General features: G+C 37.0%; 1 protein-coding gene across 1 annotated transcript in view; it reads right to left on the bottom strand.

The window, feature by feature from the left end:
- LOC149008142 (HEAT/U-box domain-containing protein) overlaps positions 1-19,572 on the bottom strand; it is a 62,923-nt gene that overhangs the window by 38,467 nt on the left and 4,884 nt on the right. The window contains exons 4-6 of the mRNA XM_089164548.1: positions 14,099-14,176; positions 5,638-5,729; positions 943-1,045 (exon numbers count right to left, since the gene is read on the bottom strand). Of these exons, the coding sequence (XP_089020674.1) occupies positions 943-1,045; positions 5,638-5,729; positions 14,099-14,176 (273 nt within the window). The remainder of the gene's footprint in view (positions 1-942; positions 1,046-5,637; positions 5,730-14,098; positions 14,177-19,572) is intronic.

Genomic DNA, 19,572 nt, shown 5'->3' with positions numbered 1-19,572 from the left:
GGGAATCAACTATCCACTGAAATCCTACTACACTATCCAGACACTTGGACTACTTTTCTTCTCATTGTGGACGTAGGACTTCTGTTCTGCATAACGGGCTAGAAGGGGAAGCAATGATATCCCAGAAGGTCCAGTGGTTTCACGAAAAGCGATCTTGACCCTATCAAATGAAACAAAATCCAAACCTGATCCATGTAATGAACACCCCCAACTGGACAAAAATAAATTGACGTGATCAAGTGTCAGAGAAAGGTATGTGTGGAAGTAGAAACCTTTAACTTGTGAAGAAAATTTAATAACCAATTTATACATATAAAGTTCGCTCCATGGATGACAACCATCACATCATCTTGTAAATGACTTCTCTTGTTCATACCATTCACATGTTTCATGACAATGTATACAGTTTCACCTCTTATAAGCCCCTATTACTTGTGAAGTTCAAGTACCCAATAACATGATTCAGAACAGTGTAAACAGGTTGCTGTTTACAATTCAATTTTACTAGTAAAGATGTTCAACAGTTGATTCCATCTCTCTTGTCCTAACCCCATTCTCTTAGAGAGAAGAAAGAAGGACAATTAGTCAGCAGGAGCTCACTTTGAGGTGCATAAAACTCATCTCGCTAATAAAATGAATTGGCATTCCTCAATGCCTCTAAAGAAATAAAATTCATATCGTAACAGTGCATTCTTTTCTAGGATTCCAGCTAATAATCTAAAAGGCAGCACTGAAGAAAGACAAATTTCGACAACCAACGTCAAAAACTAAAAGTGACATATCAAAGATCAACTATTCTTATATTGAAGAAACACAGAAAAGAAGTTCTCAGTAGCTTGAAAAAACACAACTACAGGCAGCAAAAGGTAAATTCTTGCACATATAAGCACAATAGCAACTTAATAACAACAAATGCTGAAATACAAAGAATGTTCGCCACACCTGTAATGATTGCCTTGCAGACTGAGAAACTTCAGGAACCGGATCAAATTGAGAAAACCACCACGGTCCCATCAAAGACTTCAAATGTGGAGCTAACCCTCTCCTGTGGAAGTTATTCATAGGAGCACAAGACTATCAACAGAAAGCATCTACAAAGATGAGACAAAAGGAGCAACTTGCTACATCAAATATAGATAAATGGCCTCTTTCTTTTTCATTAATTGGGAATGAATAAAGGGAAGATTATAAGAGCATACAGGGGAGAGGCAAACCAAGCCACCAACAAATAGAAGAGAAGAAACGGAGACAAGAAATAAAACAAAAAAAGAAGCCTCATCACCTCCCAAAGTTCCACACTGCAATACAACAACCAGTCCCTAGTTCCCTACCAACCCCTGATCCCACCACAAACCAAAACAATACAAAGGGGAGGAAAAGAGAAACATAAAGTAAGCAACCCCACTCATTTTTTGTGAGCTTGCACCTTGACTATATTCATGTGTTTCATCAAGATTCAAAAAGACACTATTGTAGATATGCGACACATTTTAAAGAGCTTTCTTTCTTTGAGGGTTAACAACAATAACAACAACAAAAAAACATTTTAAAGGTTAAAGAACAAAACAACAATCTCCAACCAACTATATATCAGGAGTACTAGAACATAGCATAACCAAAAGGCTATTTCCCACTCCAAAAAACCAAGGTGATCTCCATCTGCCAAGATTAGGAGTTGCTGGCGCATGACCATAACGACAAGGCCTAAAGTCGCCTGGAGATTTTTGCAACTACAAAGGAACAAGAATATAAGCAATAAATTCACGTGCCCATAACAAAATTTCTTGCAACTTGCCATGTATCAAAGCCACTACTTAGCTCTAATTTATCATATCCTTATTTTATCCTACGTAGTTTTATCACTGATCCATCTCAACATCCAATTTTTTTATCTATGTAGCAACAGTATAGAAATAAAGAAGTCTTTAGAGGACTTGGAAGAGAAGGAGAAAAGGAGAACATAAGATGGAAGAAAAAAGGGAAGAGAATACTCCTATCATGGTCCATCCCAACATCTATAATATTAGTTTCTTTTTGGGGGGTTGTATTTCTTTTTCTTTAGTGGTAGATTTTTTTTTTTTCTCAGGTTGGGGGGGGGGGGGCTGGTGGGAAAAAAAAACATGTGGGCCCCATGTGTAGTGGGGTGAGGGAGAAGAAAGGAAAGGAAGGGATTTTGTGGAAAAGTGATAAATTATGGGTCCCACTTTTTACTTTTCCACAAAGTCCCACACATTTTGTGGGGTTTTGAAAAGGCTTGGGGTGGGAAAGTTTGCTTGCCACCTCACCAAACAAGTTTTCTTAAATTAAGGAAACTTGTCTCTAACTTTCCCACCCCAAACAACCAAACAAACTACATTTTTAGGATTTAAAGGAAAAGTTCGCTTTTTCAAGAATTTTCCCACCCCACCTTTATTCCAGCAAACAAACGCAACCTTAGTGAATACACTCAGTTCACCAATGCCACACAAGGTGACAACCATAGTGGTGTCACCTAGAGGAAAGGCACGTGTAGTTGGTTTATAACATCAATTGAGGGACAGCAAGACACCATGAACACAACATTGAAATTATGAATTAGGAGAGCAGTATTCTCATCATGGGGAGTAGAGGCATGCTTCATCATCCATATATGGCACAGGAAGTACTGGTTCCAACTTTCAAGTATAGTCATGATACTAGGTGTGGTCAGTTCAGAACCTTTAGGAGGCCAGCCCTTCATCATCATTTCCCTCTGCCTATAATATGAGGGTCTGTCACAAATCAAGTCAGGTTTTGGAGAGTATCTCCGGGGTCCCAAGCCCCCCAGTCAGTCATATATGATGGTGCCAGATCAGGTTTCACAGGCACCATGTAGTGTTAGTGGCCCACGAGTCATGACTGAATTCCTCATGTTTTAAAGATAAATACCCTAGGTTAGGGTGCCTCCAGTATGCTGATATTTTTGTAGAGGACTTGGCACATAACTTCCACCATAATCTGTAATGACCAACGTTCGTGATTCAATTAGAGAAAAACTTGTTTGACGACAATGGGGTCTTTATGATGATCTGGCCAACACTCATTTTAATACTGGCAACTCTCAAGTAGTCAGACATGGTAGTTGTTACAACTTGCATTTGATTATGAACACAATGTCTTCTGTGAACAAGGTAGGATGTTCTATATTAGGTGGAATTGCCTTGGGTAGAAGTTATCAATGAGGTAGGCTACAAACCTACAGTTCAAAGTCAATACCATTTTGGGTTTATATTTGTGGAAGTTAATCTTTCCATCCATGGTTTTTAATCGCACAAGATAGACAGCTGTCAAGTCTCAGGACCTATCTTTGGTCATATTACCATCAAAACCCACTGTAGAGAAACGAGTACAGTATGACTAAAAGAAGACAAGAAAACAATAAATACATTTTCTAGCCAAGATATCACCAACTAGGCTTCATATCATAGTGAAACCAAGAGAAAAACAGAAACCTAAAACCTTAACCCCAACATTTATACCACTAGTAATAGACTATCAGTGGGAAAACTACTAGGAACAAGTGCTGTTATAATGGAAAGTAAATAACTATAAGTAAAAACTCAAAATACAACTCCATAACTCCACAATATATCAAGAACTCAATGAGATCTCAGTAATATCTCACTTTTTGGGGACACTGAGAAAGATGGGATACGAGTTAATATCTCAGATAGATCTTGTAGGAAATCTTTTGTAATTGTATGCTTTCCACCGAAGCGTGGCTTCAATTCAAGCACCCCCAAAATAGGCACCAACTCTGTGAGATCTTGGTCTAAGTCCTTAGTTATTTTGGCAGACCGAGCTGTGCTCCGAAACCAATTTCTCAAACCATGGACTCAACACACACCAACACATACCATGATAAGCGCACTCCCCCTATCATCAGTAACCTTTATCAATTTTATATGTTTTTTGCACACTGCCAGAATTTAGCTCCATACATCATTGCTGGTAGTATAACTGCCTTAGAAAAGTTTCCACATGAGCTTTTAAGAAAAGGATACAATGATCAGATGACACAATGGATGCACCCTTCCACTTCAACCATAATATTTTAACTCTTAGTGCAACATTGTCCTCTTCTTCTCTTTTCACTACTTAAAATTACACCTCAGTAACTAAATTTACAATTCGCTTTCCTAACAACAATTCTCACCGCCACACTTTCAGTTCTAATTGTGGGTAAGCTTGCATTAAAAAAAAGGGGGAAAAGGAGAGAGAGACAGAGAGAGAGAGATTAAGATTTCAAGGTTGATCTTCATAATTTTAACTTGACAATTTATCCACGCATTTGTTTCATCTACCAAGGGATCTGATCTTGAATGTCTTTAGTCAACTCATTGATCATTAGCACAAACAAACATGGACTTAATGCTGATCCATGTTAGTTTGCACTAATCAGAGATGAGTTAAGTAGTTAACTACAGGGATTCATAACCAGATCCCCTGATGGATATTTTTTGCTGATGATATAGTTTGGTAGTTGAAAAGATCAGAGATAAAAGCCAATTGGGACAGTGAACAACATTCAAGAAAAAAGTTTACCAAAATAAAGTGTTATGTAACCCGCAAGGGAATTTTTTTGGGTTTCTTTTCGTTTGTTTTTAGCTTATTTACCCTCATAGTTACCTTTAATAGACCTCTTAAGTATGAAGGCATTCTTGTATTTTGCCTTTGCTTCTTTATTAGAAATATTAGGCTGGCTGCTCTCATAAGATCACACAAGCATTATTCCAACTGGTTCTAATCTAACTCTTCAAAAAAAAATAGAAAATAGATTGGAATTTGATAATAATTCCAAGTGCATGTGCTGGATAATACCCTTTCCTACTTCCTCCATCCCTCTAAACTATCATGCTAAAGAAAAATAAACCTTAAGACGAACTCATGCATCCACACACTCAATGTGTAGAACAAACAAAAACAAGAGGTCATAGGCATACCCAACAGACCAATTTCATATCAAAACCACATGAAAACACCCACATAGGGTATCAACTGCACTGAGAGGGGAGAAAAAGAAAAAAAGAAAACCCATGGATCAGAAACATGTCTCTGTTAGACTAACTTCAGGATGAGATCTTTCCATTGTTTGTCCTACACAGAATATGAAGATGTCGAATGCACTGCATTTTGAAAAATGTAATTTTATATGCCTCTTCTACTTGTACAGAGGTATGCAAATTATTGATTTATATTCTATTCAATCACTAACAAGCATAGATGCAGTTTCACAAGAAACAGGTACAAGAGACAATAGTAATAAACCATCTTCACAAAGATACACACCAGCATATTGAGATACACTTTTAATCTCTATGTCAAATGTACCTACTAGAGTGACATCACTTATGAGAAACCCTAATATCCATTACAAAAACAACGATGAAAAAAATTTAGTCCTTAAAACCTGCAGCCTAGTTATCAAGCAGAAGAGTAGAAACCCAAGACCATATTGTATTGATTTTCGCAAATATCCAAGGGATGACAGTTCCATTATGCAACCAGAAAAGAATCTAAGATGCATAGGATAAGTTCAAGCCCAACAATGGTGACAAGTCGATGATATTCAATATTAAGCAACGAGAGAAGAATCATATGCAAAAGATTAGTTCAAACCCAACAGTGGTGACAAGACTAGTCATGGTCTCGTTGGTAGCTCGCCGAACCTCTCTATTGTAGTCCTGCAAGAGCCTCTTGTATTCAAATGCCTGAAATAGAAAGGCGTAATTGTCAAGTCACCAAAAATGGGGCACCACTCAACACACATCAACTCAACTCATTCTAATCCCATCTATCAGCTACAATCCATTTCTTTCCCTGTTCAATCAGCTCGATTAAAAACCATACTTACTTTATAGACAGTTATATGACCAAAAGAGTTTTATAGAGCTGAATTTGGAGTGAAGAAACAACACTTAAACAAAATTAGTGTAGCTGGAATTAAGATGGTGATATGGATGAGTAATAAAACTAGAAAAGATAAAAGAAGGAATAAACAAATAGAATGCTACAAAGATAAACTTTGAGCATTGTGGATTTTGTCTTGAAGAAGAACCGGCAAGTACCAATTGAGTAGAACCATTCAAAAGGTGATCCACCAGACAATAAAAGATTAAGGACTACCACTTGCTATTTCCCTGCACAATTACTACATCTAGAGTAACATGGGCCCAAAGAGTTACTGTTCTTATCATATCCAAAAGTAAGTTTCACATTGCAGATTTTGGTCTGAAAATTCTAGGATTCTTTTTATACCAAATAGTTCAGTGTGTTGCGCCAATGCAAAGATTGCAAAGGGTTCCTGATGCAAGCAAGGAGTATCTATCTTACAGCCACAACAAGAAGAAGAAGAAGAAAAAGAACTGGACTAAGTCCAGCCAGCTAGTAGGCTCAGTCCAGCCCAGTTAATGGGCTTGGTATTAGTTAATAGTTAGTCCTTTATTTAAGTTGTATTTTAAATTGTCTGATTAGTAAAAAACTCTCTTATTATGTGCAAAGTTGCCAAGGTACCACATTATACAGGCCTAGGTGGCTGCTACTTTAATTGGTGTTGCACCACGTTGTGGCTCTTATTTATGCCAAGTATCATTCAAGTAGATGTCTTATATTAGGAATTTCATTTACTTAAGATCCATCATAAATAAGAATATATCTGCAATTTGAATCCGATAAAAAGGGTAAAATTCCATAAGGATAAAAAGTCAACCCGCCAAGTATAGTGTATTTGCGTTAGAAAAAAGGAGGGGGGAGGGGGGAAGGGGGAATATACACTTGAAGTACCATAACTGCCTCAACAGTGTCTCAAGCTCCTTTCTACTGATACATTTTAACTGCCCTAGGGCAGCTTGGATCGCCTCAGCTTCATGACAACCATGCCTATGTGTGAGCTGTTTATATATGTGATGTGTGCTAATTGCAACTAGGTTTCCTAATAAGATTAGATTCTCTGATACACCCCAGGGTCTGGATCAGTCTTCAGGATCCTCTTCTAATGAACCAACAGTCTATTTGGGTTTAAGTTTGCTGTTCTAGGTCAGATTTCATTCGATTTCTCAATGAAAAGCAGCTATTTAGGGCTTGTATCTCTGCTATTCAGGTCTGGATGTCAAGGACAGCAGCTGGATTATATTTCAAACACTCCAGGATCCCCGCATTTAGGTCTGATTAGGTTCCCAGCTTTTAGATCTAGGTGTTGGTAGGTCCAGGGTTGATTTGGATAGGGGTTTAGGGTTTGGCTAGATTAGAATTAGGTCTGAAATTGAAAGAAAAATATTCTGCTCTACACAACCTGTAATTTATGGAAATTCCCAAGTTAGGGTTTCTAAATTTAGGTCCCCTAATGTGTGTAGAACTCTTGGTTACAGTTAGGGTTTGAAGTAGAGGTAGAGACGATGTAGGGGAAGCTAATCCTAAAAGGTTTTAGGGTTTGGTTGAGGGATTTGAGAGTTATGAGAGTTTTAATGAAACTAGGATTGGGGTTTATAAAGGTTGTAAAGAAAATTCTAAACTAATTGGGATGAAAGTCTATCGAGGAAGATGGAAGTAGGGATGAGACTAGGGCCTAGGGGAGAGGTGCAATCCTAAGGGAACGGGATACTAGGGTTTAGATTGGAAGGGCTGCTGCTCCGCAAGCTATGGGGAATTTCAGATCTTGCGCAAGGGGTAGGGAGGGGAATAGGGTAGGGTAGGGGGTTGAGGTTGTACTTGGTTGGGGGCGAAGGATCTCCTGATAGTTGCTGGAATTTGAATGTGCCTAGGCTGCTGTAAGCTTGAAGAAGAAAGAAATTAAGCTGGAAATTGCAGAAAACAGAAAACACTAGCAGCCGTGGGTTTTCCTCCTTGGGAACTGATGACTCTAGGGGTGCAAGTTTGGCCCTGGTGGCCCTCACCAGCCCTATCCCACCCTGAGCCCGAATAGGGTCTTGGCTCAAGATTTTGGCTCTGAAGGCAGGTCTAGGCCAAATATTCTAACCCCGAATTAGGGCAAAGGTGGGCCTGGGATTAGAGTTTGTCCCGCTCGGCCCATCCCGTCCCGTCCTTGATTTTAACCCTAAACATGACCTTGATTTTGGCCTTGATCATGACACTAATTTTAGCCCTGATTTTTGTGGTCAAAGCAATAATATAGATTTATAAATTATTTTATTGTTTACTGGAGAAGAAAACAATATGGACTTTGAGTTGGTTTATATTTAATGCATTTTATTCTAAGTTTGTCTAAGATTCTTTTTATTTTTTATATAAGATTTAACAGCATTTTAGAAAATCCTATTGCTTTTTTATTTTTTTAATATTCAGGTAATTCAAATTTAACAGCAGTTTAGATTATAAGATTTTTTTTTTTTAATTCATATAATATTGAGATGTTATTAATATCAAATTTATCAAAAGGATACTGAAAAGCTTGGAAGTTATTGTTGCTTATTTTTATTTATATCAAACAGTTTAGATTGAACAAAAAGTTAAATTATGGAAGTTCTATTTTTCTATTGTACATTTAATTAAGATATTTTCGTATAAGATTTGATAATGATAGCTTCGAAGTTTTTTTTTATTTGACTTTTATTTTAGAATTAATAAGAGTATGGATTTGGCATCTCATTTTCAACTTAGTTTAAGATAATTTCAATACTAGAGTTGCAAGTCTAGCGTTATGGTCAAGGCCAATCAAGGACAAGGATAGGGACATGGCCAACTTGTCCAACCTAGCTTGATTAGGAACAATCAAGACAAGATAGGGAGCCGTTAGGGCTTAGGGACAAGGACAAGGATTTTAGGCCCTAAATTAGGATCAGGGTGGGAATGCGCTAACCTATAAGCATTTAGGGCTGGGATTGGGTATGAAAAAGCCTGGCCTAGCCCTTCCTTGTTGTAGCCCTACATGATTCCCACTCAAGTCTCCATTCAATTCTCTTTTTATTCAATCAAGTTTTCCTTGTTACATGAGGGGGTGGCTCAATTTGTAGCCTTACACATGGAATAAAATTCGCGCGTAACTTGGGAAATGGGAAACAAAACTATAGGGGAACGGAAAAAAAGTACCAGGCTTCCCTTGAAACCTAGGAAAATTTGACGAAACCATTTGAAATTGGGAACCCCAACCGGGTCGAAACCTGGTTTGACCTGACTGAACCAGCTGGTTCATGAGAAAAAAATTCAAGGAAAACTCAAGCTTCGACATTGTGAAAAAGGGAAATTTCGTGAAAACCTCGGACTTTTTCCTACAAGTTTCGACAGGTTTTAGGGGGTATTTTGAGGTGGGACTCTACATATAAACTATGGAGAGTAAATAACGCATTGGCACTTTGTCATGGTTTCCCCAAATTTTCAATTTTTTCCCTTTCTTTCATGTTTTCCCAAATTCAACGACCAATACCCCCTCCATCAGGACTTCCCTCTCCAAATTGTGTATTCCCTCAAACTGGCTATTTTAGGCATGTTGATGACCAGACTTATAGAGTTGCAGCTTTAGATTACCTTGACAACCATAGGCATAACATCTCATGGGATGTCTATGTTCATTGGTTGGAGGAGAGGATGTTACAAGCTCAGTACTACTCGGCTCATGGAATGAATCCACCAAGGCACTCCCTTGAGCAGTGAGTGTACTTCCCTTTTATTGTCAACTATTTTGTATATAATGTTTTAAACATAGAAGTTATATATTGAATGTTATGTACTTAAGTTTACAATGTATTTGTTGGAAACTCTACACTGATGTTATGTACTTTGAATGATATATCTACATTGACTTCTTTAGTAAAATGAATGTGCCAATGAGTTATTTAAACTGTAATTAGCTTATATGCAAAGTCCCACCTCAAAAAAACCTCAGTAAAACCTGTCGAAACTTGATGTCAAACCTTGCAGGAAAATGAATGACATATCTACATTGAAGAAAATTTAAACTAGGACTCTAAGAAAAGAAAACCAACTTGAATTCAACAAAGGGAATCCAATTTGGATTAGAATTCCCTATTTGTAGCTAGACTTAACTTCTAACTAGAAAAAGGACTCTAAGATAAGCATTCCTAAAAAAATACAACTTGAAAATAAACAATCAACTTCCAAAGGAATCCTATTTGAAAATTGGATTCAACAAGGACTCCAACTCAGACAAAGATTCTTCAATGACTTGTTTACCAAGGACTCAAACTCAAAACAAAAAGTAGAACTAGACTTCTTGTAGGTGGTGGATTACAACTAGGGAGATCCCTTCTCCAATTGGGGTCCTAATGAAACTAGGACTCTAACTACTAGTCCAATTGAAAAACAAAGAGTAGATCCTTGCCCCTACAATTATGCTAGATTCTTTTGGAGTACTTTGGGGCCCAAAGGAGGTGGAAAATGGCCAAAATACCCCTAGGGTAATTCAGCCTACTTTGGTTTTGCATGATTGTGGACCGAATTTGGGCCTAAAATATGAAGGGCCCTATGGTTGCCAGTCCTGGTTACATCAGTCTTTAATTAGTTTTCCATATACAACTTGTAAGAGCCACTGGTTCCTCATGATTTGATCAATAGGAATGCACTTCTTTCTTCTTCAATGGAGCTGCTGTAAGATTCTGTTTAGGATGGGAGATCCTTGGGAACAGTTAGAATCTGATCCAGGTAATGGTGGAAACTCTATCCTTACGTTGTGCCCTTCAAGTTACTCTTCTGAACTTCTAATTAAGCAAATATTTCCATCCTATGGTTGATTCCTTGACAAAAATGATTCAACCATTAACAATCAACTGATATTCTTGTTATTCTGATAGTGTTGTTTTGTCACAGAGGTGTCATGGTTTAAACCCAGCAGACGCTCTGTTTTAGAGCTTTTTTTGGACAGACTCAAACAATCAACTGAGAAAGATCTCTCCTCAGACCAAGACGACATTTCAGTTGTTAAATGTTTCAAGTCTGAGCTTCGACAAGAACTGGAGACTTGTCTGTGACTCGTTATTTGCATTAAGATTCTCAAATTCTTGGATTTGTGATTCAAATTTGATTATTCTGGGACTACGTAACGGTTTTGAACTTCTCATTGATTGATATATTCCCTGATTTGATTAACTCAACCTTTAAGAATTAATCTTATGAACATACCCAGTGCACAAGCCTCTCACTTATGCTGGTTCTGGGGAGGTTCAATGGATACTTGCTATGCTTTTGACATAGCAAGTCTTCTCGAGTCTAATCTGTCTGTCCTGTCCCCCCTTAGCTAGTTGTTGGCGATAAGTACTTCTGGTTCTCAGGGCGAAGTTCAGTACTTCTATTCTGTCAGTGTTGACTTGCCTCAAAGGTGCCATCGTTTATGTTGCAGATCCATCACCAAAACAAGCCCATGAATAAACCTAGGTTGTGTAATATAGGTCTTTGACCCTTGAACCCACGGGTTTACCATGTAATAGTCCAACTTAATAGGCCTTAAATATGGGTAACTGGCTTAGAAACGAATGGTTCAATTGAAGTCAGCATGTAACTGGCACATATTAATTATTAGAATGTAGTTGGGTTTTTATATTGAATATATTTCAGTTTCCTAGTTTATTTAAGTCACCTAGTAGGTAAACATTGGATTAGGCCTTCCCTTTTTGGTATAGAAGTCTATTTTGAATGTTGTATATAGGGTTGTGATATGGTACATTATTAGAAGCGAGTTAGATGAATGATTTTGCTATTGTGAGATTCTTAGTTTAGTGTTTCAAGTCTAGAACTGGAGGGATTGGTGAGACCAACTGACTGACTAACTCCATGACAGTTAGAAGTCTCACAGGTTCTTTAAAGCTTTCCTCATTGATTTCAAGAACATCATATTCACAAATCAAGTGCAAGCATTCCAACTCAAGAAGCTGTCCAGTGATCAATCATCCATTATTCAAGTAACTATTAATCCCCATCCCCAAAATTCTGTTCCTAACCTTCTAATCCCAAACCCTAACTTCACTTACTCTATTTTGTTTTTGAAAAACCTATTTTCCACAAACCTACCTACAGCCCATGTACACAATGGTCTATAGGAATCCATCCAAACTTAAACCTAACCTATGGACATCATCCCTACAAAGATACCCCATCCTCACTTGATAAGGCATAACCAGTTTACCACTGATTTTTTTTTTTTTTTTTTTAAACATTCTAGAACCCGAACTTTTTCAAGAAACCTCGTTCTACTACCATAAGTATTTCAAATTGAAAAAGTCCATTGATATCCCATTCCATACACACCCTCCAAATATTTAATCAAGCAAATTTTCCAAAACCCTCATTGAACTGCCCCCATCTCAAAACCCAAACCATCTCTACTCATGAAGAACATTAAATTGAACATTAAATTCCCATATAATCAACCTGTATCTGTTTAGGAATCACAGTAAATCATCCCTTAGACCCACGCTAGTACACATTGAACCCCAAAACAACCACATCCATTAGAGATCATAAACCTAGTACATTCTAATTGATTAATAGCTATATTACCCATAATCCTCCCAAATTCAGGCTGGTTCTATTGAAGATCCTGTCAAATGGCCCCTAGTACTTCTCAAGCTACATCAGCTTAAACCTGTGGATGCTCCATTTTGAGCTAATTCTCCGACGGATTCAAGTCTTGAGTAAGATCTGACCATGGTGTACCCAAATTTCTTTGAGAAGATTACCTACTACCAGCCTTCAATGCGAATGAATTTGATGTTGTTACTGCTACTATGAAATTGTGGATTGCAGTTAGTATTTACTACCACCTATTCTTCTAGTTGCTGTTAGATTCAACATGAAAATTACTTGCGTACTGAAGTTGTGGGTGGTTGATGTGCTTAGGTGGATGATAGTTCCTGAATGAAGTTCTCCTGTGCTCACTAGTGCTTACAACTGCTATATATACGGGGACCCGGGGAGTGTTTAATATAGGACCATATCCTTACAGCAGCTAAATAATTGTTTCGCTTCATTTGAATTTGATATCTAGGTAGATGAGGTTTCAAGTTCTCTTCTTTCCTAATTAGTTTACACTTCTATTTTAGCAGACATAAAACATTAAGGAGTAATGATGAAGTGAGGCAGTAGTCAACATTAAGTCTACTAGCAGATCACCGCTTCAGTCTTCTCACAAATACCTTAACCACCAGCCCACCACATCCATAAACACTACCAAGTAAACAACAAATTGGCACAAAACAATTTTTGAGTTTCCCAGCCCCTGAGTTTCCAGGAGTTGGAAAGAAGGCTGATTTTGGAGGAGCTTCTAAAGCCAAAGTTTCTACCTCTTCAAACAACACCTCCAAAGATTTCCAAGAACCTTACTAAAAACAACACAAGGTGGTGAAAAGACAAAGGATAGGAGCTTTTTCATTATCTTGGATTACAGGTCTGCTATGATTTCCTCCGTGAAAAAAGATGTGCCCAACTACTCAGTAGATTCAGTTGATAAAATATTAAAATCAATTCCATTAGCAGTGGATGAAAATGCACATTATCCCCAAAGAGTTTCTTGTAGAAGCACCAAATGTGTCTCCCAAGTACTCTACAGAAATAAGTACTGGCACAATTAATTCAAAGGTTGAAGATGGAATTCATAATTAACTCCGTTAAATTTGTGAAAAAAGAAAAATATAAATTATAGAAGGTGAAAAGCAAAGACAAGTTCTTCTGCTAGAGGAAGCCTTAAAAACAAATGAACAACACTCCACAAAAGAATAGCCAACATGTGACCAAGCCTCATTACCAACATCAAGCACTTAAACCCCCACAAGACAGGTACACTAGCAACACACCCAAATGGGCCATACAAACCCTAGCCAACTCACCCTACCATAACTGCCACTGTCTAGAGATCCTGTAATTTTTTTTCTGCTTCTTTGCCATTTTTCAATCATTAAACAGGATCTTCAATGGGTGCATCAGTCATTGATACTATACAAGTGCAAAGCAATGAGACATTACCACTGCAACTTCCTTTTTTCACAATCCTCCAATAGAAACAAAACACAGTACTATTTGTTATATCTCAATTTCAATATTTACTTTTTACCAAAAAAAAAAAAAAGAATCTCAATATTTACTGAAGAACTACAAGAGAGAAGAAATATCAAGTTACCCATTGTGGGATAATCTGTGCAACATCCTCCGCAGACTTTTGCTTAAAAAGTTCACATAGAGATGTCAAAGCTTTAAGCTGTATAAAAAATAAAAATTAAAAATTAATAAAAGAACAATTGACTTTTATATGATAAAGTTCTGTTCAGAATTTTTGCTTATTCTTATCAACAAAAAAAATGAAGAATTCTTATCACGATTTTAACTTGCAAATTTAAGCTAAATGTCCTGGTACAATTGCAGCATATCAATTAAATAATGAATTGAATGGAGAGCATACAGTTCAGTCATCAGCAATGTTTCAAGACTTCATTTCTTCTCAAGGTTTCAGCTACATTGAGATGACTGAAATCTCAAGATTTAGGTGAAATCTAAGCCAGAACCAGGTAAAAGTGCAGCCAGGCTTCAGTGGTATGTTTCAATGGGTTATAAGCATTTATAGGTGTGGATCTTTTTGGGCAACCTATTTTAGGGCCTAAAAACACATATCCATGTTTAGTTTGGTTTTTCAATTTGCACTTTAGTTTGTGTCTATGAGGTCAAATCTAAATGTATTTTCACATATCTAAACATTCCTGAAGTATAAATTCACACTCATGGAAACCCTATTTAGGCTTATATTAATACATTTAAATTATTATATTGCAAAAAGAATTAACTAAATAGGTGTTTTCTATTCACCCTTGATTGGCAATACATTGTTGAATCCTCATGTATACTCATGGTAGAAGATCTCGCTCTCAAGCGAGATCTCGCCTCCATGAAAAACCGAGATTTCAACCATCTCAGCAAGATCTCGGTCGCAATATACAATTTTTGGCGTCAACTCGGTGGATTTTAGGGTCCCAATTGGGTTGAAACTTGGTATTTAGCCTACTTAAGGCCTTTTGAACACATTGATGGCCTTGGATTTGTCAGAAAACAACCCTATGTATGATTTCTAAGTCTACCCATAGTGTGAAACCGAAATGTTGTAGGATTAGGGAATGCAAGGTTATACAACATGTAATAAAGAACCTTTAAGACATACAAATGAAAAGCAAGTGCATCAAATGCATCAAGCAACCTTAATGTTATCAAAATTCCATCCAAATGAGTATCACAATCTCAATTTCCAAGAATAGAATAATAAAATTATACAACCATTAGAAGTTCTATATAAGTCATTAAATCATAAGTTTATAAGACAAGTAGAGAATGATTGATCTTCCTTCGATGTTGTAGATGTGCTAAGAGTAGTTGAAAGTGAAAAATCAACCGAAATCCACAAAAAAAGGCAAAAATTGAGAGTTCCAGCAAGATCCACGGCGAGATATGGTGAGATCTCGAGTGAGATATCCCAACTCTCTGCCCTCGACCTCCATCTCGTCTCGCCTATGTGAAAAAACAAGATATCTCGCAAGATCTCACTTCCCAAAATTTTAACCAAAATTTTGAGATTTCGAGCTGAAATACTGAAATTTCAACAAAAATTTTTGAAATGCCAGTCAATTTCACTTCACAAGTATGCTTTATCTCGATGACCTTGCAAAATCTGAAATATGGCGAAATGCAACATTTCACGAGATTTCAAACCATGGTTATCAATTAGAAGGAAAATAGAAGACTGCATTTATTTCCAAAGCTTCACAATGAATTAGATCATGCACATTAACCCCGAGTTAGCACCTACATAGAAGGGGGAAAATGGGTATTGGATCTCCTTTGTCATAAGGCATTGCAAAAGTGCATAGGAGCACTAGTCTTTAATCGAATTCCCTTATCTACCATTAAAGAAAATCCGTCAAGAGATGTGGATACCAAAACCCAGATGCTGCTCTATTTATCAATTATCACAATACCTCAAAAACAATAAAATGAATATGAAACCTAGCAATGTGAATAACAATACATGTAGCAAAAGTATACATATTTCAAAACATTGTTAAGGGTAATTAAGTCATTTCATGAAAAGCATTTGAAACCTAAAATGTATAACTAAAATTACATATAATTAGATTATAATTATCCAACAACTTTTGAGGAGATTTAGATGGTGACCCTGGAGTGCCTTTATAAAAGGGTTGGTTCATACTGGTGATGTGCCTTTGGTACCATGGTTCTATGTTGTAACGGCCCCATTATGAACCCAAAATGCATACGAAATGTCCAAGTACGAATACAATTATTTTATCTCAAGTCAAGTGTCATTTAATATGTGATTAGGACTTCAAAGTTTTTTTAGCATTACTCTGGCTCAGTAACATAGATGGCTAGTAGTTAGGAATTCCTTTCCAAATAGAATTGAAGTAAGAAGTAAGTTTGAGTCTTTAAGATACTTGGTTGGCTTTGTTTTACAAGTTCAATTTCAACAAGGAAATAGATAAGTTATTATTTTTTAGTTAAATTTTTGAGTTAGTAGAAGGTTGGTTAAAGCCCAATAAATACCCCATTTTGAAGGAATAAAGATCAGACTTGAAGAATCAAATTTTGCATTGAACAAACTTGGCTGGTGCCAAGGTTGCAAGGCGACCAAAGCGGTTGGGGTTCTACCTAGGCGATTACGCGACAAAGCGGCGCCTAGGAGGCAATAAGGCAACCAAAGCGGTTGTATCAAAATTTTTCAATTACAACACTTTTAAGCTGATAAATTTATATTATAAGCCAAACAAACATTCAAGAATCATATTCATCTAAAAAAAAACATTCAAGAATCATAATTATGAAAGATTATTCAAAAAAGAACACAAGCATAACTTCATCTCATCAAGCATCATAACATATGACTATAAACTATATCAAATTATATGTATGAAAATGAAAGTAGTAATTTTACATTTTTACTTACCTCTATGATAGTGTGATGCCAAATAAGTGCCTTATACATTTAATGATTCATTGATTCCCGATTCCGAAATGACAAACTATTAAGTTCGTATACGGCTTTGTAGAATAAAATTTGATTTTAAAAAAATCAAGAAAGAATATTATTATGTACAAAATGTCAAAAAAGCGACCGTTTTGGAGTCTAGGCGGCAATAAGGTGCACAAGGTGACAAAGTGGTAGCAATTAGGTGAAAAAGCAGGCAAAAAAATGCATGTTAACAAGGCGGTTGAAAAACCGCCTTACGCCCGGACACTTTGACAACCATGGCCGGTGCCTCCCTTCTCCATGAGAGAGAATTCTCCAATGTTTAAAGTCCGGAAACTAGAGAACTGCCCAAGTGCTTGATGTTTAACGTGGTGATTAGAAGGCCAGTAGGATCATGGGTGCCTAATGTGTAAAGTCCTAATTCCTTCTTTAAGTGTGGCATCAGCGTTCTACAAAGGTCTGCTCGACAAGGAGCACTTGGAAAGCTATTATTAGGAAATGAGAGGTAATCTAGGCCATCTTCTATTATTTCCCCCTTTCTGGGGACCTGCGTTTTTGGATACGAGTGAGTCAGTGCTTTTTCTGCTATGAATGAATGACCTCTCCATTTTCAAGCTTGGTCTTCAACCAAGTCTATCGCTCTCCTCTATGAAAAGGTTCTTCGCAAAAGAGACAACTAAGGGACTTCTAAATAGACTTGACAAGCTTAAAAGAGTCCCCAACTAACAACTAAGGGACTTCTACTTGGACTAAAACTCATTTATAACTTGACTAATAGGAGTCCAACTGCCCAAAAAAAACAAATAAGGACTCTCCATACAGTCTACAGTTAGCAAACTGATTGGGGCTCAACATAGGGGAGCAGAATAACCAAATTACCCCTAGTATAGTTCAGACCTCATGAATAATGCGGCAAGATGCTCCCAGGCTCTCTTTCGAGCCTTCCATGAATGCCCCTAGCTGGTTACATCAAATCACTTTGTGAAATCTCCTTATCAAGTTTAAACACCTCATCATCTAGCCGATTACGACCAAAGTTGCACATTAGATATTCCGTCTTCATTCTACTTAGTTTAAGGCCTTTTGATTGCAAGGTTGCTCTCCATGATTCTAAATTGGTATTAATCCCTACTTGTGTCTCATCCATAAAAACAATATCATTAGCAAATATATACACCAAGGAACCTCATCTTCTTGAATGTCATTTGTTAATTCATCATCCATATAACTACAAATAAATACGAGCTCAAAACTAATCCTTGATGAACCATCATATATATCTTTAACTATGTCCACACATCTATTTGCAACATTTCTTTTAACTAGCATTCACAAAATTAACGCTATAGAGACTTTATCATAAGCTTTTTCTGGGTCAATAATGACCATATGAAGATCTTTCCTACACTATCTATACCTTTCCACATATCTCCTAATAAGATAAGTAGCTTCCCTTGTAGATCTTCCCGACAAAAAGTCAAATTGGATGATTGGATCTCATAATAGTGGTTAGTTGTCTCAAGCAGATTTCAATTACTCTCTCCCATAATTTCATAGTATGACTCATCAGTTTAATGTCTCTATAGTTATTATAGCTTTGAATATCTCCTTTATTTTTGTAAATTGTCCTTCATTGTCTCACCTCACCTTGCCTTGTTGCCTTGACAACTATGCATTGATTTGAATTCAGAGCGTGACTCTCAAGAATTTTCCCCTCATTGTTTTTTTCCTTCATTTTGGATCTGATTTCAACTCCTCCTACACAAACCCCACCATTTCAATTCTTATCAAAATGGACCCACTTCCATTAAATCACCAACCAGCACCAACCTCTACAACCCCACAAGATTCTTGATCAAACCCTCTATTAGCATCGCTTCAATTGCATCTTTTTTCCCAGAATACGCGATGTCTAGTATACATTCCATGCCAATGATTTTGAGCAACAAATCTTCAGCATCTAATAAATTGATGATCTTGGGATTTCTCCGTTGGATACGATTTCATCAACAAGGGGCTTTTGATTAATTTGATTAAAGAATGAAGGACCTAGATCACTTTGATAAGGTTCTTAAAATTGATTAGGGTTTTCTAGTAGAATCAATTGGGTTTGCAATCCCTAGTATTAGGGTTTTCTATTAGAATCAATTAGGTTTGTTTATGCGAACCCAATTTTAGGGTTAGGGTTCCTTGGAATGATTCCCTAAATTTAGGGTTTGCCCAGAATCTTCCAACAACTAATCTCCACAAGTCGACAGGATGATCTAAGGTAGCAAGGATGCCCATAAAACTATCTACGAAGGTTTGGGTAAGAATTGGTTTAACAAAACTAAACGGGTTGAAGAATTTGGTAAACAAAGAAATGCGGGACAAGTTAGGATTCTAACAAAACCACGATGAGATGGTTTACTTAGTAATAGGATATCCAAACTTACCCTAGATAAGATGGGAAAGGAAAGGGAAGCTTGCGATGGGATTGGGGAGGGTTTAGGATGAACCTTTCGTGTGAACCAATTGATAAAGAGAATTCTAAGGTTTTTGGGAATGGGTTTTAGATGGTGTCTGAAGATCTTGGGCAACCTTTGGATCTTTCTTTTCTTTTCTTCTTTCTTTCTTTCCTCTTT

This window comes from Hakea prostrata, chromosome 8, assembly GCF_041222555.1.
Source record: "Hakea prostrata isolate BN-2017 chromosome 8, UWA_Hpros_2, whole genome shotgun sequence".
Taxonomy (NCBI): Eukaryota; Viridiplantae; Streptophyta; class Magnoliopsida; order Proteales; family Proteaceae; genus Hakea; species Hakea prostrata.
The sequence above is the reverse complement of the archived record's forward strand: the minus strand, read 5'-3'. Positions and strand labels throughout refer to the sequence as shown.